Source organism: Oenanthe melanoleuca, chromosome 6, assembly GCF_029582105.1.
Source record: "Oenanthe melanoleuca isolate GR-GAL-2019-014 chromosome 6, OMel1.0, whole genome shotgun sequence".
NCBI lineage: Eukaryota > Metazoa > Chordata > Aves > Passeriformes > Muscicapidae > Oenanthe > Oenanthe melanoleuca.
Genome location: NC_079340.1, coordinates 18613290 through 18633429, shown reverse-complemented (window position 1 = coordinate 18633429; position 20140 = coordinate 18613290). Strand labels below are relative to the sequence as shown.

Here is a 20140-nt window from a genome sequence, read left to right as displayed (position 1 = left end):
CTTTCCAATTCAGTGGTTCAAGGAGCTACGAAAAATGGGCAGCAAGTTGGCCTGTAGGATCATATGAAAAGGCAGAGGCTGCATAATTTGATTCTGAAGTGTTTCCATTTGAGAGTTTGCTCATAGGAGCCTTTGGGTGTTTTATGGGAGATTTGGCTGGCTGTGCTGGTTCTGGGGTTGTAAATATTCAGCTGCTCTAATTAGGACTAGGTTTATTAGGAAGAAGAAACAGAGAATTTTTACCAATGTTTTTATAACCAGTTCTTACATAAATTTCTATGTTATTTTTCTTAGATAACATCAGCCTCTTTCTTTCTTTCCCTTTTTGAGTACTTTAAAATGTCACCTTTTATGGGCTCTCTTATCACTGCTGTCAAACATTTAACAAGATGACTGCTTAACATCTTGTCTTGCTCCTCCAGATGGGCTCTTCTCCTTTTGTAGCTGTCTGGCTTTACACTGTAGATGTTGAAGAGAAAAGACAAATGTGATACAATCTGGGGAAAGTGGTTTCCTGTTTTTTTTACATACTGTCTCATTTACTGCTAGAGTACCTCAAACTTCCCTTCTGTAAAATTTCTGCCCTCACTACTTGCAGGTTTGTTTTCCTGCCAGAGGCACCCTTGAGTCCCTTGGTGCAAAGCCCTTGGTCTCATGCTTTTTGTGAGTTAAGATAATCCTGTGCTTCTTGTGGTCAGATATTTATTCAAATGTTATTTCCAATCACATCTCCATCACAGACTTGTTTGAGCACTTACTGCAGCATTCTGCTTGCTGACAGTTCTGTGTGTCTGTGGAGCTCAGAGGATACAAGCTAAGGATATGTATGGGAACACCAGAGAGAATGAAAATGGAGACTAATTTCTAAAAGAATTAAAACAGAAATCTGGAGAGCAATGGTAAAACATACTTAAGGGTGATTTTTTGGTGTGTGTGTTTCTCTTACCAAAGCAAAAACATTCTCTGAAGAGAAATGTTCTTTAAAATAAAATTTAGAAACTGTCTAGCAGGGGTACACCCTCAAGTATCATGGAAAGTTCCTGCTGATAATTTCTGAAAATGATGTAATCGAGCAGCTGCACCAGTATTCACTCAGCAAAGGGAACATGGGGCACTTCTCTCAAAGCTTTAAAGTTTTCCTAGAAACTAAAATACAGTATAAGCAGGGATCTAGCTGAAACATGTATGGCTCTGTGAGGCTGAGTGGAAGACTGAGCATGAAGAATGTGCTGATCTGCCCCAGACACCTCAGTTGTTTGTTAACCTCCAGCATGTGATTTCACCAAAACAGCTCCTTGTGAGTAGATGCATATTTTCCCTATGTGCCTGCTGTCAAATGCATTCTTCCTGGTCAGAGATGTATTTTGTAGGGCATGCTAAAAGATTTCCTCTTGACTTCCATCTGTTTCCTTGTCTTTCCTTTCAATATTTAATGTTTCCTTCCCAACTTAGCAGCTTCCCTTTTGTTGCTTTCTGAAGGGTTTGTGCAGTGACACACCTGAGCCTACTTGTGCAGAGATCTGTTCATTGGAATGTACCTATGGATCTATTGTAATATATTATATTTTGCTTTTTTATGTGATTAGTGCAATGACTTCTCAGAAGTACCTAACCCTGTAAAACCACATTCATCAGCAGCTGCTTTCAGAAGTCTGTTTCAGGAAGTGACAGACATCCTGGTTTTTTGTCTTAAACAGTTGTCTGTCCAGTATTTAGAGACTTTTCTACCTTTTCTACATTTTCTGTTCCTGCCAGGGATTATCTTAATGCACAATTACCATATACAATGATTATATAATAGCATCATTAAAGGAAAAATAATCTGTGGCTCTGACATGATAGTAGGGCTATCTGAAATTTTTACAGAGTTTAAGATTTCAGCTGAAAACCTCCCAAGACAAATAATAGTCACAGTAGCAGTTTGCTATCATATGGTGCATATTGTCCATTAGAAGAGCATGCATGGCATCAAGTATCCTAATAGCTTTGTTTCAGAATATAAGCTTGTGTGAACAAAAGGAAATAACCTGCCTTATCTTTCCATGCCTGATTAGCTTTGGCAAATATTGCACATTGAAGATGATGAATTGATGCTAAAAGCAGCCCTAAACCATCAGATGAATAGAAACAATATTCTGGATAGCTTGTTCTGTAGGTCATCTCCTTTCCTTTTAGATCACACTTGTGTGAGGTTCACATCTTGAAAATGAACTGTGAAAAGTATTTTTCTGTGTGAATTGTTAAAAACCCAACAATTCCACTTGGGCTCTGAACTCTTCAAGAACATGGGGAAAATATGTCTTTGTTTAAGTGCATCTCACTAAAACCCAGCATGGCACATCAAGGACATTATAAACCAAATTAGTTTTGCACAGCTTGAACAAGGTTTTTCCATAAACAGAAAGGCTGAAAAGGTGATAACAGTGAAAGAGCTCCAAGTACAGGTACAAGTTCTCTAAGCATGTCACTGAGACTTCTGGGTGAGGGCATACCAGTGTCCCCTGGCCCTGCTCCCTGCTTGCCTGGATCTCCTCTGCTGAGCAGGAGTTTGGGCTGGGTGTCCCCTCTGCCAGGACTCTGCAGAAGGGCTGTCAGTGCTTCCCCAGGCTGGGACTCCCCACTGAGGACATGTGCTGGGGCTGGTGTTCATCTGCACTCGTTTCCTAGAGACACAGAAGCTGGCAGCAGCCACAGCTTTTGGGTGCCCTTGGCATTTCCAGGTACATTCAGGGACATGTCTCCATGTTTCCAGCCCCTCAGTTTTACCCAGGCACAGCTGGAGGGACCAGAGCAGCATTTGCTTGTTATATGATTCACCAGGTCATCTCCAGCTAACCTAACAAAGGTAATTTTTGGATCCTTATCACCAAAGTAGAATTTGGGGTGCAGAATAAGTGAAGAAAGGAGGGAGTAGTGATTTCCACAGACTGACTATGTAATGGTCTGAAAAAGAAGTGCTATTCTCACATGCTCCATTGCAGCTTTGCAGTGGCATTCTTTCTCAGGGCAAGATTGTCCTGAAGATGGAAAAAATTTTATACCAGATGTGGGAAAAGTGTCACTTGAACACCATTTTGATTAAAATCTCTTTCAGAATTTCCAAACAATTATGGTCTGATGTTAACATTTTTTTAAGGATATAAGAGGACACTAATAAGTGCCTGATCCAGAGAAGTGCACAGGTCCTTGAAAAGATAGGAATGACTCAGAAAAATTATTGTACTATCATATATTTAAGCTTAAGAGTAAATGAGAAGTGTGTGAAGAAATATTTATAAAACTCAGAAGTAACAGATAAATGTAATATAAGTAAATTAAAAAACCCTTCCAGAAACTACTGTCTTCCCACTACCTGTTTCCACATTAGGAAAATGTAGGAATATTGAAAAATTGAAAGATATTAGAAAAATTGCAAATATCAGAGATTTCTGAGATATATGTATGTTGACATAATAAATACAACATGTGTGACCACAGCCTTGCTAAGGGTGTGCTCACTGGCAGTCTCAGCTCAGATTTCAGTAACAACCATGAACTCAAGGAAAATTATCTTTGTCTCTGTCCTTTTAATCACAGTGAGAAATTAAATGGTGAGAAGCATGCCTGTTTAAAAGCCCTTAAGAGTGTCAATCAGAAAAAAAAAAAAAAAAACATTTTTAGGTGGAGTTAAGTTAAAGTCAAGCTTTCTCTGCAAAGGTGTTTTCATACAAAATATTCCTTCATGTTTTTTACCCTCTGTAGTTAAACTGCATTATTTAAGGACTAACCTAGCCAGAAGCCAGGTAAAAGAGTCAAGGGGGTTCCACTATCATTTGCTTAACCTTTTTCTGTGGACCCCTTCTGTCAAGGCTGTTGGTTTTCTCTAAGTCCCACACAATGGTTTTAAGAGACAAGGGATGCTCACATTGTATTTCTCATTTCCAGCAGTAACTACTCCTGCTGTGGCTCCAGCTGCACCATTTGATTTACCAGTTTCTGGCAACTTTGACAAACTAAAGACCAGTGTGGCAAAGTGATTGCTGTGGGAGGCAAGCATGGCCCTTCCTTTCCCAGTGACTGCTTGGCACAGGAGCAGCTAATGAACACTGTGCTGCTCTTCCTACTGCCATCTTTTTCATGTTTCAGCTCTGAGTATTTTTTACTTTTGGGTAAAAAGAGAGTCTTCTAAACTCTTGCCCTTCTTTGGTGTCACCCCACTCACCTATGCCCCTCTCTGGCACCTCCATTCTCTGCCAGCTGCTTTCCACACTGCTCCAGCCTGTCTCCAGCACCCCCCTCCCTCATGTGCATTAGCTGGAGCAAACAAAGAACATTTGCTCTTCAGCACAGTGATAGGAGTTAATAAGCTGGGCTGTTACACATTTCATCTCCTCTATTTGGATGTATTTTGGATGGAGGGCAGCTTTATGAGCTGTTTGTATGATGCCCAGCCCTCTGATGGGCACTGCTCTCTGATTAGAAGTCCCGAAGTGCTACTGCAATACAAATAGATTATTAATGTTGCTTTTATTTGGTATCATAGGGAAATCCCTCCTTAAATGTATAAAAGTGGTTACACACTTCCAAAATAAAACATCCAGATTTATTCAGGAATATTATGGATAAAAAAAACTGGAAAAATATGAGGCACTTACTACAATGTGTCTTAATGTGCTTCTTGTTTTAGTGTTATGGTAGCAATTAAAAGTCAGGTTGGATTTTAATTTTGTTTTGGGATTTTTTTAGATATTTGTTTGCTCACTTTGATTCTTGTACAATTCCCTAAATTAACTTTCAGGTAAGCAATTATTTTTTTAACCATTTTTAATGTGCTGGAGAGATACTGATTTTATGGAGGGCTGAGAGGCTGAATGTGTACCCTGCTTGTAAAGTTCCTCATAATCTGCAAGATTACTTGCTCACACAAGGAGTATTTCCACGGATTCATCAGCCATTCTTTTCAGAAAAACATAAACTTTGTTTTTGTCTAGAGACTGGACAGACACATATTTAAACAGAAAAAAAAGCTGACAATATAGAGTGACAGCCTTAAGATGCTCAATGGAGTATTTTTATTTAGGTACATAGGGCTGCAAAGAACCTCTTGGGTTGTTTTTAAACAAGTCAAAGTCATAATCATGTAATTCTTGATAAATAGACTGCTGAAATCAAAACAAGCTGTTCTTTTTGAGTTAAATAGCTAACTCAGGGTGCAGAATGGGACAGCTGTTGAGTGGAGAAAATAGATTAGATTAGAAATAGTGTTTGCATCCCAAGAGCTGTGCAGTATTGAAGTCTTTATTTTCCATGTATTTAAGAACAATTTAGGATTTAACTGCCTGCCAGAATGCTGGCTATAGTGCCTACTATGGTATGCAATTCCTAGTGTGGGAATAAGGGGAAGAAAAAGAAGCTGAAAAAGTGTCTTGTTTTTTTCCTAACGGGAAAAAAAACTAAAAAAAGTACCTCCTTTTCTGCTAACAAACCAGTCAGTAGAGGGTTTGCAGCTGTCTGCATCTCCTGTGCTCATATGAAACACCATGTCCCATTTAAATCCATTTAAATCTATTGCTCTATTGTGTAAGTTAAGGTAGCTAGCAAACTTCTGGGACGGACTCTGGTCAGTGGTCAGATGTGGTCATCCTTGACCCTTCAAGACAGACAAAAGAAATTAACTCTTTCAAGACCTGTAAAATATTTAATCTGATGCTCTACTGTCCCACAAAACATACATATTTCTGTTAGCTAGATTTTTCCTTCTTCTCTCCTCCTCTTCTGTCTTTGATACTCACACCATGCCCTTTCTGTTGTCTCTTTTATTCATAGTTCTTTACTTTGTTTATTTTTCATTTCATTAAAGATCCAGCAGTCAAAGGGAACAGAAAGCAAGAGAGTATTAAAACAAGAGGTGAACATGAATGTAGCAAATGCCTAGAAATAATATTTGGTGCAATCAAGAACAAGAAAGAAGATCTGTCCTAGAGCTATGTGAATACAGTAAATACAAAAAGATATTCAACTGCCCTAGAGCTAGATGCATAGGTTAAATGTAGTAAATTTATGCAGTTCTGTTACCTTTCATGCATTAATGAATCTTCTCCAGCTGGGCTTAAACTGCTTTATACTTGTTCTTCATAAAATTCCTCTGCACGAATGTTTTTAAAGTGACTTTGAAAGCTGTGTGTGTTATTGTTCACCAGAAAAGTACAGTTTAAATTCATTGGTGTGAATGAACCTGTTCTGGAAGCATGTCCTGGCATTCTGGGCACAGAGACTGTCACAAGTTTTTCAGGCCTCTCCCACCCCATCTTCATGGTAAAGGCAGCAAGTGGCACATACAGTTGAATTATTTGGAAGTATCTCACACTGTAGAAAGAAAATTTTTAGATAAGTTTCATTGTCATTCTTCTGACATGTACATCTCTGCATTATGGAACAGGTAAAAGTAAGTGTTGGATTCTGTGCTTATTTATGCTGGTAATACACATTTGAGCCAGTTCCACTGGGATAAACTGCACAGAATTCTTCCGTGCAGTTCCAAAATAAATTGCAAAGGCATTAAACACACAGAGCCATTTTGATTTTGTGTAATCAGCATAGGGTGAAGAATAAGAAAGTAGTGGAGTGGGACCCCCACTATGGTCTGGGATCTGTGTGTTCCTGCTGTGGGGCAGCTGTGATACAAACCTCACCTTATTCCTGTTCCTCTGGCTGGAGATGCACCCCTCTGCAAATGGAGCATTTTCAAAAAGCACTCAAACTGCCAGGCACTGGAGGTGGTATTTTGTGAGATGAGGGAGTTGCCAGGTACACCAACACTGTAAATGGAGCAGGTGAACAAGGTGCCTGGTCCCCAGGCAGGCCAGTGTGACTGTACCTGCTGTTCCTCTGTCCTTTGCCACACAAGTGCTTTGCATCTTCACACTGCTGTGATATAATTATTGAACGAATTTCCTTAAAGAAGGAAACCTCTAGGGTGGCAGGAGGGGTGGGCAGAGGGAGCAGTGAGTGCTCTGCTGGCTGTGAGCTGTTTAAAAGGTCAGTGGCTCCTGTTGCTGTGCTGGCTGTTGCTAAGCTGCCGTGGAGTTTTGTGCTCCTTTTCCTGGCAGAAAGGACCTTGTGAAGAGGTGCAAGGCTGTGGCAGTGCCTTTTTAGTAACCTCACCCACTCCTTTCTGCTTGCTGAGTGAGGGAAATGTTCTCAGGAGCACTTGTTTTCTTTCTAGGCTTCTCCAAAACAGCTGCTGAAGTAACTGCTAGGTAATTTATCCTGCCTGTTTTAACTTGGGGGAACAGAGTCACTGTTTTTTGAGTTGCCAGGGCACATTGGGTAACTAAGGCTTTCTAAGGGATCAGCAGAATTTGTACCATCTTTACCCCACTTGCATCTTCTTTGAACTCAAGCAAAGCACTTTAACTTAATGCTTGGGTGAAAATTATCTAGCAAAGTAGACAACTGTTTTGTGAGAGTGTATTTTAACCCTGCTTTCCTTTAGCTGTCTCATGTAGAAGAAACTTTCATGTACATCTGAGATATGTTATAATAGCAGCCAAAGCTGCCAGGCCTTACAGTGGAGCAAATCTGCAAAAGGAGTCTTATCCTATGCCAGAAAGGTTAATAAAAAGATGCAATGTGAGAGCAAACTGCCATTTGGGAAGGGGGACATGATTGCTCAGATAAAATATGCTTTCTTGCTGTTGGACTTCATTTGCAGAGTCCACATTCTGTACTATCCACCAGACAGATATTTAGAAAACAGCATTGGGGTGTAAGCAAATGAAGCTTTCTAACTTCTGAATGAAATTGTCAGTTGACAAAATAAATGCTTTTAGACATGTGCAGCAACAAGAAAGGTAATTATTTAACTTTGCTATTAGTTCAGTGGCTGTGAAAGGCACAGCACTCCTTGAAGCAAGTGGGGAGTCAAGGAGGTGAGGTTTGCAGTAATCTGCTATAGGGAGGCTGGGTGGCCTTTTCCTGTTGGCCAGGCATTTTTTACAATATGGTTGTTTTCACTTGCTTGTAACCTCATTAAATGTTTGCTGGCAGGGTTCTGGGAAAATAACAGCAAGTAACCATGTAACCAAATAGCTAATCTATGTTTACTTAGCCTGATATGTCATCAATTCTTCCCAAGTACGTTAATGTACAGCTAAAAATGCCAACTAGGGTCTCAACCCTGATCTGAAACTTGCTTGGGAAGTTGGACCAGAGATCTAGGCTGAGGCCATGCCACCCAGCTACTGCTGTTTGTGCATTAAATATAATTAGGGCTCTGTGTGTGGAGATTGTTGACTCCTCTGAAAATTTTTGTGAATATTTCTGCTTATTGAAAGGTTATTGTTATCCATTCTGGCAATCCTGGAAGTTCCCCCTCTACCCTAAATAATCAGAACTTTAAAAAAACCCCAACCAAACAAAAAAAAAAACCCCTTCATTCCTGTGGAAGAGGCAATGAAAGATACTGCTCAGAGCCAAAATAAGAAGCCAAGGCTCTGCAGATGTGCTGCAGTGGTATGTCTCAAAGCTCAGGATCCCTCTGTGATGGATCATGTGCTTATGCAAACTCCACCTAACTATATTACTTGTGATTGCCAGGAAACTCTTGAGCTAAATAACTTGCACTTTATGAGTGCCCTGTTAATTCATGGATTCTTATGGGCTGTTCAGTCATCCAGACATTTGAACATAAGTTATTGAACTTGCAATAATGCAATAAATCTACCCTGAGGCCCTTAGTGCTAGATGCAAAATGTGGTGGCCACGTGAAGAATCATGTAACTGCTGCCTTAGCCATCAGATAACTTGATCCAGTGTTTGCACGTATTTCACAAGGCAGCTGTTGCCTGAAACTATACTTTCATTGAAGCTGCAATTGACCTTAACAGTTAAAAATCAAAAATCAATGATTAGTTCACATCCACTTACTCAAAGTGTAACATAAACCCTGCAAAACTGTCGCCTGGATGGAATCCACATGAGAAATATCTATCCATGAGATACCAGGCTTTTTTGCTTGTTTTTTTGCTCTAGTGACCCTGGCCATGAATTCTTGTTTGATCTTTGTGAACAGCTGTGGCCATTGATAGGTAATCCAAACTCTAGCCATGTCATGTGTCCCATCTGAGATGTGGCCTATTCTTCATACAAAGAGGGAATGGTTTCCATAACCAGGCAGAGCAGAGTACTATGTGTCTCTCCAAAGAGCCACAGAAGTGAGAAGCAAGTCAGGTCATTAGAGTTTTTATAATACCTGAACTCTCTTCTAGTTCATTAGTGTGGGTTATATTGCAATAGCACTGTGTGGTGCAGAGAAAACCACTATTGTGCTAGACTCCATAAAAATACAGAATATTCTTGCAAAGGCCTTATAATACAGTTTAACTTATGATCAAATAGATGTCTGTGACAATGGAAGAGAAGATAATAAAACACCATTAGTATGTGTTCTAATGTTTGTAGTGGAAATTTCTTTGGGCTCTAAATTATTAGAAAGGTTTTTACAAATATTTAATTATAAATAAATATTAGCAGAGTTTATTACATGAAGAGAGAAAATAGGACAGTAGTTTTTATTTCCAAATATGAGACAACAGTTTTGGCCTAAAGTAAAGTGTGTGATACACAATGATTAGTGCAGAAGGAAAAACACATGTTACTTGAGGAATACAAGGGAAAACCTTGTTTGCTAGTTTAGCTTGTGTAACTGGATGGCAGTATAATATAGTTTTGGCACCTTTTGTGGATATTTTTATTCACTGATATTTTTCAAGGATATTGTTTCAAACATGGGCAGCATAACTCACTGTTCCAAAATGTTGACAAGCACACGTTTTGCTGCAAGGTTATGAACAGTGTTCACTTCCAGGGAATGCCTTATATGAAAACACAGCCCTTGGCTTTTGCACTTTGGCTCTGCTGGATGTGAAGGAAGCTTCTAGCAGCTTCTCACAGAAGCCACCCCTGTAGGCCTCCCACTGCCAAAAACCAGACCATGCAAACCCAATACACCCCTATCTTTGAAAGCTGCACCAGGGATTTTGTGTTTTCATTTATGGAGTGAGTTGTGCTAGCACATAGGGCTTGATCATATTCTGTATGATCAGCTGCAATTCTTTGGCTTTGAAAGACAATCAGATAGATTAGGATTACACTTTTTGAGTCAGAACACTATCAAAGATTTTGTTTTCAAAAAGTCTGTTGATCCTCTTGTACGGTATTGTTACAGGATATTACTTACAGCCTAGTTGGAATTCAGCTAAGCTTTTAACATGTTGTGTTTTTTGTTTGTCATTCCTGTTTTCTCCTATTTCGCTCACCTTTGAGTTTGGCAGTTTGGCAGTGTGTATATGTTTTCTTAAAATAATTCTGGTTTTGGTTCTGAGCTGCAACTGTGGATATCTCAAGAAGGTCACTAATGAACACTTCTCAAAGGTACAGATGTGGTGGTGTTTAGGCTAGTTCTAGAGTATCTTGCTGTTTTGGGTCAGGGAGCTCTGGGCTTTGCTTTGCAGAGTCAAGCCTTGAGCATCACCTGTCTGAGCAGCTTCAAGGACCAAGGATACACGCCATTAGCCATGTAGCTACTTTCTTGAATTAAGTGACTCTATAGCCCTCTGACCTGCCCTAACAGGTAACCCTTCCTGGGAAGCTTGTGGTTCTTGTCAGTGGGAATCTTGCATATTGGTATCTGTTGTAGCTTGCTAGTATAGAAACTATTTGAGCTTTCTCTTCAAGCAAAACTGAAAGACATCCCAGATATTCTGCTTATGTCTTATAAAGATTTGATCTTTATAAGAGGCTAGGGTCTTGCTGGTGATGGCAGAAAAATGGAGTGAAACCCAGCACTGTGTGTTCCTGCTCTGAGAAAATTGGGGCACTTCAGGTCCCTCGATCGAGCCCTGCCATTCAGTCACTGATGCAGAAAGGACCAAGGGCTGTTGGTCCCATCAGCAAGGCACATGAATCACTAACTCACCTAGGGTCCACTGGGTGTCATTTGGTCTCCTGCAGTGTCCTGCAGCACCCAGTGTGCGTTTAGAGACCATTTTATGGTCTGGATGCAGACGCAGTTTTGATTTAAGTGGTTAGGAGAGGGGGACAGGCTAGCTCTAACCTTCTGTGAACTGTCCATTCTCACAAGATTAAGTTCCTGCCTCCTGCTGATTACAGCTTTCAACTGGGGTTTAGCTCATGAGAATAAAGAGGTCATTTTGTCATCAGATCTGCTCTGGCTGTGGAGTAAATATTTCCTTCTGGTACAAAGGTGAAAACTGCGTTCTCTCAAACAAAACTTTTGCACTAAATTGTGTACAAGGAAGAATAGCTAGTTTGAGCAGAGATTGCAATTGAAAATACAGTTCAGGCCAGGGACGGGCACGAGTGGGGGAGGCTGCTCGAGTGATGGAGTGACTGGCAGCAGTAAAACGACTTGCACGTGTACGCAGTGACACGTACGGGGGAAGAGGCTATTGTGTGCCAGGATTCAAGTGCTGGGCAAATCACCCAAATTATCATGAAAAGCACGATACCAGACACTGGCTCAAATTCTGACGGCCCTCTCGGTTCCATCAGACTTTCACAAACGGCCCATGAAAGCTGCGTTAGGATGCCGGCCCGGGCGCTCGTGCAGCCCTGCCCTGTCCTGACCCGCTGTCTCTCCCCAGATGGCCGCAGACCCCTGTGCCCAGCCGGCCCTGAGGGCGGGAGCCGGGCGCCGCCGCTGAGGCCGGAGCGCAGCCATGGCCCGGGCCCGGCGCGGCCCGCCCGACGGCGGCTGGGGATGGATGATCGTCGCTGGCTGCTTCCTTGTCACCATCTGCACCCGCGCCGTCACCAGGTAAGGGCACCGCTGCTTGTCGTGATGGCCTCTTTGCAGCGTCAGTTGGGTTTTGGGGTTTTCCTCCTTAGGAAGAGGTTTGGGATCTCTCTCCCCTGATGTCGTGCAGCTGACAGCGTTATTCTGGTTATTACGGCCTCTCTCCTGCTACATTTTCCAAGGGTTCCTGAGACCCCTAAGGGATTATGAGTCCTCTGGCTTCAGTCACCTCCCCTGACAGCTGCTCTGGCTTTCAGCACCCGCTCCTTGATTCCTTACAGAGCCAAGGCCAGGCGCAGGTAGCGCTATTTCAGGCTGGGGAGGGAGGAATCGTGTAGGGTCTCTCTGGGGTCACTGTGTCTCTCTGACCCCACAGCCCCGCTCATTTTTACCAGTCCCAGCAAATTTGCATGACTCCTGAGTCAATGTGAAAAGCATGTAAATACCCCCTTCTCCTGCAGCGAGCATTTCAGGGACTGCCCTGCCTGAGAAGGTCCAAGCCCTAAAGAGACCCCTCTCTGCACCCTTCTGGTATCCAAAATATGCAGAAAATATTTTCTCGGAAATAGAACAGGATTAGACTGCTGCCTTGCCTAAACATAATGCAATCTGGGATGAGATTGCTTTCACAGTGACTTTGATGTCGACAGGAGATAGAAGAGCCTGGAGTGTGTGAACATGGACAATTTAGCTATATTAAGCAGAGAGATAAGCACTCTGGTAAGTGAGGAAGACTGAAAGAATGTCTTGTTGGACAGTCAGTATAATGTAAATACAGTGTTTCCTACATAAAATTCTTATTTCCTTTAAAATAAAGCTCCCAGATTTAGGGATCTTAACTTTTTAGGGATCTAGGATCTCAGAGTCAATAGCACAGAAGGGGATAGAAACACTTATACAGTGTTAGTTAATAAAATGCTTAAAAATGTGCTAATTCCATAATATCAGCAGAGAATCCCTAGTGGATTTAATTCCTTGGTTTTGTGTTCAATGTGTTACATTCAGGAAATCATCTAATGGCTGGCAACACATTAGGCTATATAGAAGGGTGAAGTATGTGCAAGAAAAATAGCTGAAGAAAGTGGTCATTCACTGATTTGGGAAAAAGAGAGAGGGAAAAGGCATCTCTTGTTGATCTAGAAAAGAGAATGAAATTATGCAGCCTTTTAATGTGTTCCACTGCAGGGACATGTTGAACAGTAACTTGTTAAATTGAGCAAAGTAACCTCTCCTGGAAGCATTTTATTAAACTGCTGAAAGTTCCACAGGCTCCTGCTGTGTTTTGATCCTCTGTTTGAGAGGAGTTGCTTTGCACTTGTCCATCCATGAGCACACAGCTGCAGGTGGTGTTTGCTCTGTAGGTATTATATTGACCCTACCCTCACAGTTTGTGTGGGTGTGGAATAGTGAGCAATACGGTCAGTGAAGACCTGTGAAGCCAGGGCTTTGTGTGCCAGGGAAGCAATATCATCATATGGGCTATAAATTGCTGGTGAGAATTAGCATTTCAATTTCCTTTTAGTTAAAAATACTATGAGTTTAAAACTCTAGCAGCAGATACCCCAGCAAGAAACACAGGATATTATAATGTTCATGACCACAATTTTGATTTTCCTGGGAGTGGGGGAGGGCCTTCAAGTGAGTACTTTTTATACCTGAAGAGTGAAACCAGTGTTTTCTATGAGGCAAATATTCCATGTTTAACAGATTGGTGTTCATGTTTTCTGTCCTAGATGCATCTCCATTTTCTTTGTGGAGTTCCAGGCATACTTTGGGCAAGATTATGCCAGAACTGCTTGGATCCACTCCATTGTCGACTGTGCTACAATGCTTTGTGGTGTGTATTACCCTTCCAAGAGCAATGGCTGCTTTTTGCATCGGCTCCATCTGGTTTTAGCATGCTCACAAGGTGGTGGAGTCAGCTGGGAAAGAGTGATGCTGTGGGATCTCTGGGGTAGGGTATATCCAAGCTGCTTCCCCCAACAAAGTTTTGCAAAGGAGTGAGTGTCTTCATACTAAAGAAAAGAAGCAGAACTTTGTTTTGTGAAATGATCTAATTTTTTAGAAATGTACTTTTGTTGAGGTCTATTGGGACACTCCATGTTTGAGAGCTATTAACTGAGTAATTGTATCTTTTGCTTTTTGAGTCATATTTGATGTAGCACAGGATGTACATCTTGTCTCCAGAACAAGTCACGACCATCCTCCTTTTATCAAAAGTGCATATTTTCAATTAGTCTTCTCTCTTAAAAGGAAATTTGATATCATGTGCATCAACGCAGCAGTTGTACTGAATTTCTCATGGGTTTGCTTTAAAGCTGTACAGCTTGGTGTAAATCCATGCTGTAGTCCTGTAGAAGAGGTTAATCCATAAGAATGCTAGAAAGGCAGAGAGACACAGCTAGAATGAGATGCAACAACTCACCTGTGACAGCCAGGTTATATCTTGGGGAAAAGAGGGAAGTAAGAGTAGCCTTGCCCTGGCATTGCAGGTACTAGAGGGGGAGAGGGCTGATGATGATAACCCATGGTAGAAGCAGGATGATCTGGGAGACATCAGTGTTGGAGAAGTGCAGGAGGAGAGTAGCAGCCCTGGAGATTGTCCAAAGGATGTGAGAACTCTCCTGTTTGGGTCTAACCCAGAGCCCACAAAGCCAGGGAGTTGTGAGGAAGTTACAGCTGAAGTTACTGAGGGTTGAAGTGCAAATTCCAGGTGGTGAAATGTCTGTGTGTTAGTATGGAGTAGTAAATAGTGTGGGCTGTTGCTGTGGCCTGTTTTGACCCCTTGACACTGCAGATTAGCTGTGTTCCATAATGACTTTGATCTACAAAATGGCTGCTGAGGAAACTACTGTAAGTTTCAGGTTTATTCTGACTTTCAGGAAAATTACCTTTAGAATTTTTTTTCTTTTTGTTTGATGCTCATGCCATTGCGACAGGGCTGTGTTGGAAGACTACTCTACAGCTTCAATTATCGTTTTCTCCTGCTTCTTTTTCATTTATAACTGTTGCAGTGAACTGTGTGTGACGACCTGCCATTAACTGCCACCTTTATTTGTTTCTTTGAAGCCCCCCTTGGGAGTTTAATCAGTAATCATGTATCCTGCCAAGTCGGTATCATGCTAGGAGGGCTGCTTGCATCTACTGGACTAATTCTGAGCTCGTTCGCTGCCAGTCTGGAACATCTCTACTTGTCCTTAGGAGTCCTCACAGGTAGGATGATTCTTTTTACTGCAAGAACACAAGACAGGAATGCTAAAAATGATGGGTGATCTCTTCTCCATGTCATATTGATACTGCACTGGTCAAATAGAGATACTCAGACCTGCTCCCATCATTGTAAAAGAGAGGCTGCCCCAGCGAGATCTTCAGCATTGATCTCATGTCACAAATGCAGCACCCTGCAAAAGCAACTCTTACCTTCTATTAGAAAGAGGGCTGTCAATAAAATTCTGAAATTATGGAAGGTCAGGAAGGACTGCTGTTTCAATAGATATACATGAAAAGGTTTCCCTGTTTTTTCTGCTGTTTGGGAGGAGTTTGTTATAGCAGAAATTCTAGACGGTCCTGATAGATTTGCATATTTGGAAAAAAGTTTAAATCAAAACAAATGTAAGCAAGAGGCAGAGGAGCTCTTGGTGAATACCAAGCACCTCAGCTGTATGCCTTACTTTTGTCTGCCTTACAGTCCAGTTGAAAAGCAAAAAAATTGCTGGTTGGTAGTCTTGCTGTAGCAGCTCTTCCATTTGTGCTCACATATGGTGAAAACAAATCTTTGCTCTGTCCTATCTGCCTGTGTTTGTTGTGCACAGAGGAACTTGAGAGGGGCCTGTGGTCACACTGACATTCCTTCCTCATTAATACTGACCTGGTAGCCACGGTGATATAAGACCTTGTACTTGGTCCCCTGGAGTTTAGTAACAAGTTGGTGGAATTACTGCAGTTCAGAGGCTGCCAACAGCTTATTTGTTAAAAAAAAAAATCCTTATTTTAGCTCATGTTGCTCCTGTATTACAACATTAATCTTTGACAAATGTGTTCATAACAAATAAAAAGGCTTCTTGTAAGTCGAGGGACTGTGCTACATACCATGCTAATACCTCTGAGGCTTCCTAAGAGGGAGCTGCTGTGAATACCCAGGTGGAAAGGCAGTCACAATTTGTACATGGAGTCACATTTGTACAAGCAGTGAAATTTTAGTCTGTGGGGACTGATTGGCAGAGAGGTGAACTGCTGGTAAAGGCTGGATGTGGTGCCCCCAACCCAGAAAGCAGATGGGACCACAACAAGTGAATGTCTAAATCCATGAAAGCAGGAGAACTTGAAACCAAAGAATGAAGCAGAGGTGAGATTGGGGAGTGTCAATAAGCAGCAGAGTTCCTTCTAAGAGGTATGAAAATGTTTGCAGCCCTAAACTTTCCACTTTTCACATTTGTGGGCTTGTTTGAGGCTAATGTCCCCTTGCCAACTCACTAAAAAAAATTGTGTGTATGCCTAAAACAGTATGATTTTCATAGCTCTAAGTGATGATGTCCAGCTCAGGGCTGCTCCTCTGGCCCTGCTGCCTGTACAGGTCCAACCCCAGCTCTGTGCCCTGCTTCTCCCCTTGGCTCCTGAGGCATGCCAGACTGGGCACCCGCCGCCCAGAGTCCCTCTAATCCTCTCATTCCATCCTGGCAGGTTTAGTGCCTGCCCCACACAGTGTGGCCTTTGAGGAGGATGTGGCAAGCCGGTTATGGCACTGGGGGCTGCTTTATCCTCTAGCAGCAAGTTCTGCCAGAGGCACTGGGGACTGTTTTACCCTCAATATAGGACATGGTCCAAAATCCTAGTTAAGAACTCATTTCTATTTCTGATTCAGAGATACACATTTTAGTGTTAGGGTAACCACTTGATGATTAAAACCTGCTCTCTGATTCTGCAGCAGAGACCACAATCTTTTTTTCTATCCAAGAGATGAATCTTGTTTGTTTACTCAATTGGATCTGGCTTTCTGAGGCTTTCCTCCCCTCTTTACTTGTAGGCACGGATTTAAAATGGTCAGGACTCCAAGCAGCTGTTGTAAAGAGTTTGTTTAGCAGACCAAGAGAGGTTTTTTTGTAAAACATTAGTAATAGAGACAGGCTCTTTGTACTGTGCTTCAGAGACCTGAAAATTAGTCTTCAGGGCTGCAACAGACCAAAGCACAAAGTGGTGCCTCAGGACAGCGTGTCCAGTGCCAATATTGGTGCAGACCCTGGGGCAAGACCTCATCTTGCATGCAGGGGAGGCTGGCACACCAGTTCTCTCTTGTTTAGTGATCATCCTTGTTATGAAGTGAACCCCATCACTTCTGTCTGAGTCTAATTATTGTGGATTAGTTGTCATCAGTTAGGTTTGTCAAGTCAGTGACCCTGCCAATGGAAGAAGGATGTCATCCTAGTTTCTCATCACACTCAGACTGGCCTACATGATACAGAATCAGAAAAAGCTTTCTATTCATTTGTACTAATGAAAATACATTATGTGGTCTGATTTAATATGTTCCATATGTCATGGTTAGTATTAAGCCATCCACACTTTGTTTTCTCTTCTAGGACTTGGGTTTGCACTTTGTTATTCTCCAGCCATTGCGATGGTGGGCAAATACTTCAACAAAAGGAAAGCACTGGCCTATGGAATAGCCATGTCAGGAAGTGGAATTGGTACCTTCATCCTGGCCCCTGTGGTCCAGCTCTTAATTGAGCAGTTTTCCTGGCGAGGAGCTTTGCTCATCCTGGGAGGTTTTGTTTTAAACCTCTGTGTCTGTGGTGCCTTGATGCGGCCTATTTCTCTTAAGGAGGATTGTAAAACTGCTCCTGAGTTTCTTGAACAGAATTATGTGCCTGAAACAGAGAAACAAGACTTGAAGCGAATGTCCATCTGTTCACCTTTAATCAAATTATGGCCTCATGAATGTTTATGCTACTGCTCATGGAAGGAATATGACTTTTTGCTGATGCCAGGCTTCATGGTGCTGGCAGTGTCAATTTTGTTTATGGCATATGGCTGCAGCCCTCTTTTTGTCTACCTAGTGCCTTATGCTTTGAGTGTTGGAGTGAGTCATCACCAGGCTGCCTTCCTCATGTCCATACTTGGTGTCATAGACATCATTGGTAATATCACCTTTGGATGGCTCACAGACAGAAGGTAAGGGCTTCTGGCTGATCAAGTGTAAACTAGCTAGTGGGAGGCTGGATGCAAGCAAGGTATAATACACATAAAAGTTAATATGCTTTCTGTAGCACATGTAACTTTAAAAAAACCCCAACAACACAGTCTAACTTTCAGAAATGCTTGCTACTTAATCTTTTTGTCTCTTCTGAGTTTGTTCAGTTCTGCTGGTTTAGTATCTTTTTTTTTTTTTTCCTGAAAAAAACAATGTGTTTGTGTTTGATAGTGGAAATGTAACCCCTTTCCTGAGGTATGTTGAGTGTGATTCTCTGTATCTATTTCCTAGGGTATTTCACCCTGCTTCCTTTGCCTTTCCATCTCTTTTGTGCTGCTGGGAGGCACAGAAGTTATGGAAGAGGGTCCAGGGTCTGGCCCAATAATGTTAGGCACATACTAGGAAGGACTGACTGAAAATTGTTATATATTTTTCAGTATATAAGAACTCACTATGCTTTGTGAATTCAGCTCACTTCAAAAGTCAGTGTACAGCATCTGTAACATTAGTAGATACTGGCCAAACTAACCAGGATTTTGATTCTAAAGGAATCATTCTTTGCCCTTATTTGTGGGAAAAATCAATTATTGTTTTTGTGGAGCAGGAAGGAAGGGAATTGCCATCTCACTCACACTCACTCTCATTTAAGGGCTGACTGGAAAGGTGACAGCTAAGAGAGGTATAGTGCAATATTTTATGCATAACACTGGGAGCACCTTGCTGAGCTGGGGTGTAAAGCCCAATGAAATACTGCTTTGAACATTGAAACTTCAGGGGACTGCAAAATCCTGGCAGCAGCATTCCACCACTAGGAACATCCTGAAGAACACTGCAGGCAGCATGGGCTGCTGCTGGCCAGATGTTTTTGCAGCTGTAGGTGGGCAGCTTTCCCTACCTGGGCTCATCTGCTGAGTGATTTGATCTGAAGACTGTGTAAGGAAATGGACTTAAATCTGAGCTATATAAAAGAAAGAGACTGAAGCACTGCATGCCAGGGCATAGAAGCTGAGATGCTGGTTCCAGTGATAATATTTTTCTTTTCTGTTTTGAAACTTGCAGGTGTCTGAAGAAGCATCGGTACTTCTGCTACCTCTTTGCTGTGGGAATGGATGGCCTCTGTTGTCTTTTCCTGCCAGTTCTCCAGAGCTTCCCCTTGCTTGTGCCTTTCTCATTTACCTTTGGCTACTTTGATGGAGCCTATGTAACACTGATCCCTGTCATGACTGCAGATGTAGTGGGAACTTCTTTGTTATCATCAGCACTGGGTGTTGTGTATTTTCTCCATGCCATACCATATCTAGTGAGCCCACCTGTGGCAGGTCAGTTTTGCCAAATGACTTTCCTATAACCTTCAAATCTACCTATTTGTGTGATGTAAAAGTGGAGGAAGGAGAGCAAATGCACAATGAATGTGAAGGTAGCCTCTAGGTAGAGGAATACACATCTGGACTTTCATAAGTCTTTAGATCTCCCATCCTGGTCTCGGTGAGATGATTTCTACATATAGAGTGAGATGAAATTTAAAAAACAAACCAGTATGGAATGGGCTTCTAAGAGCTGCTATATCACCATGTCATGTAGTTTAGAAACTCTCCAAGTAGAAGATGTAAAATATTTCACTGTGAAATTACATTATTTTGTTCCATCTAAATCTCTCTAAAGAGAGTTTAATTCCAAGATGTTTTAATTTTTTGATTTTTGGTTTGATTTTTTTTTTTTGTGTGTGTGTGTAAGACTTGATCTTTCAGTCTTTACATTGCTTTGACCAGGTGGATGAGTCAGCTCCACTCCTGTTTGGTCATAAGCTCATCCCTGTAATATCTAACCATCATTTTTCCCATCTGTACCATTGCAGTGAAGTAATGATGAGCTGTACCCTTATTATTCTATAGAAAGCACTTGACACAGTTCTTAAAGTTGTGGAAGGTCTGAGATTTTTTTCAAACAACCAAGTATATGTATCTTGCATATTTTGTCAGATGTTTGCATCAATTCCCAATTAATCACTGCTCCTGTAGCTTTTAATTTAATTTTCCATAGCAAAAATTATTGCAAAATAGAATTAAGTGAAGTGTGAGCCTGAGCATAGCTTAATAAATGTTTCTGCATGAAGATCTTAGAGCTCTTTAAGCCTTCTGAAGACTGCCAGTTAAATC

At 41.6% G+C, this 20140-nt stretch overlaps 1 protein-coding gene across 2 annotated transcripts in view; it reads left to right on the top strand.

The window, feature by feature from the left end:
* Nucleotides 1–20140, top strand: part of SLC16A12 (solute carrier family 16 member 12) — a 34139-nt gene that overhangs the window by 9940 nt on the left and 4059 nt on the right. The window contains exons 1-6 of one of the 2 annotated variants that reach the window (XM_056494791.1): nucleotides 1141–1297; nucleotides 11646–11818; nucleotides 13531–13634; nucleotides 14867–15010; nucleotides 17374–17965; nucleotides 19044–19303. In XM_056494791.1, coding sequence (XP_056350766.1) covers nucleotides 11721–11818; nucleotides 13531–13634; nucleotides 14867–15010; nucleotides 17374–17965; nucleotides 19044–19303 — 1198 coding nt within the window. In that variant the 5' untranslated portion in view covers nucleotides 1141–1297; nucleotides 11646–11720. Of the gene's footprint in view, nucleotides 1–1140; nucleotides 1298–11645; nucleotides 11819–13530; nucleotides 13635–14866; nucleotides 15011–17373; nucleotides 17966–19043; nucleotides 19304–20140 lie in introns of those variants that run through there. The other variant, XM_056494790.1, reaches the window with a different exon arrangement.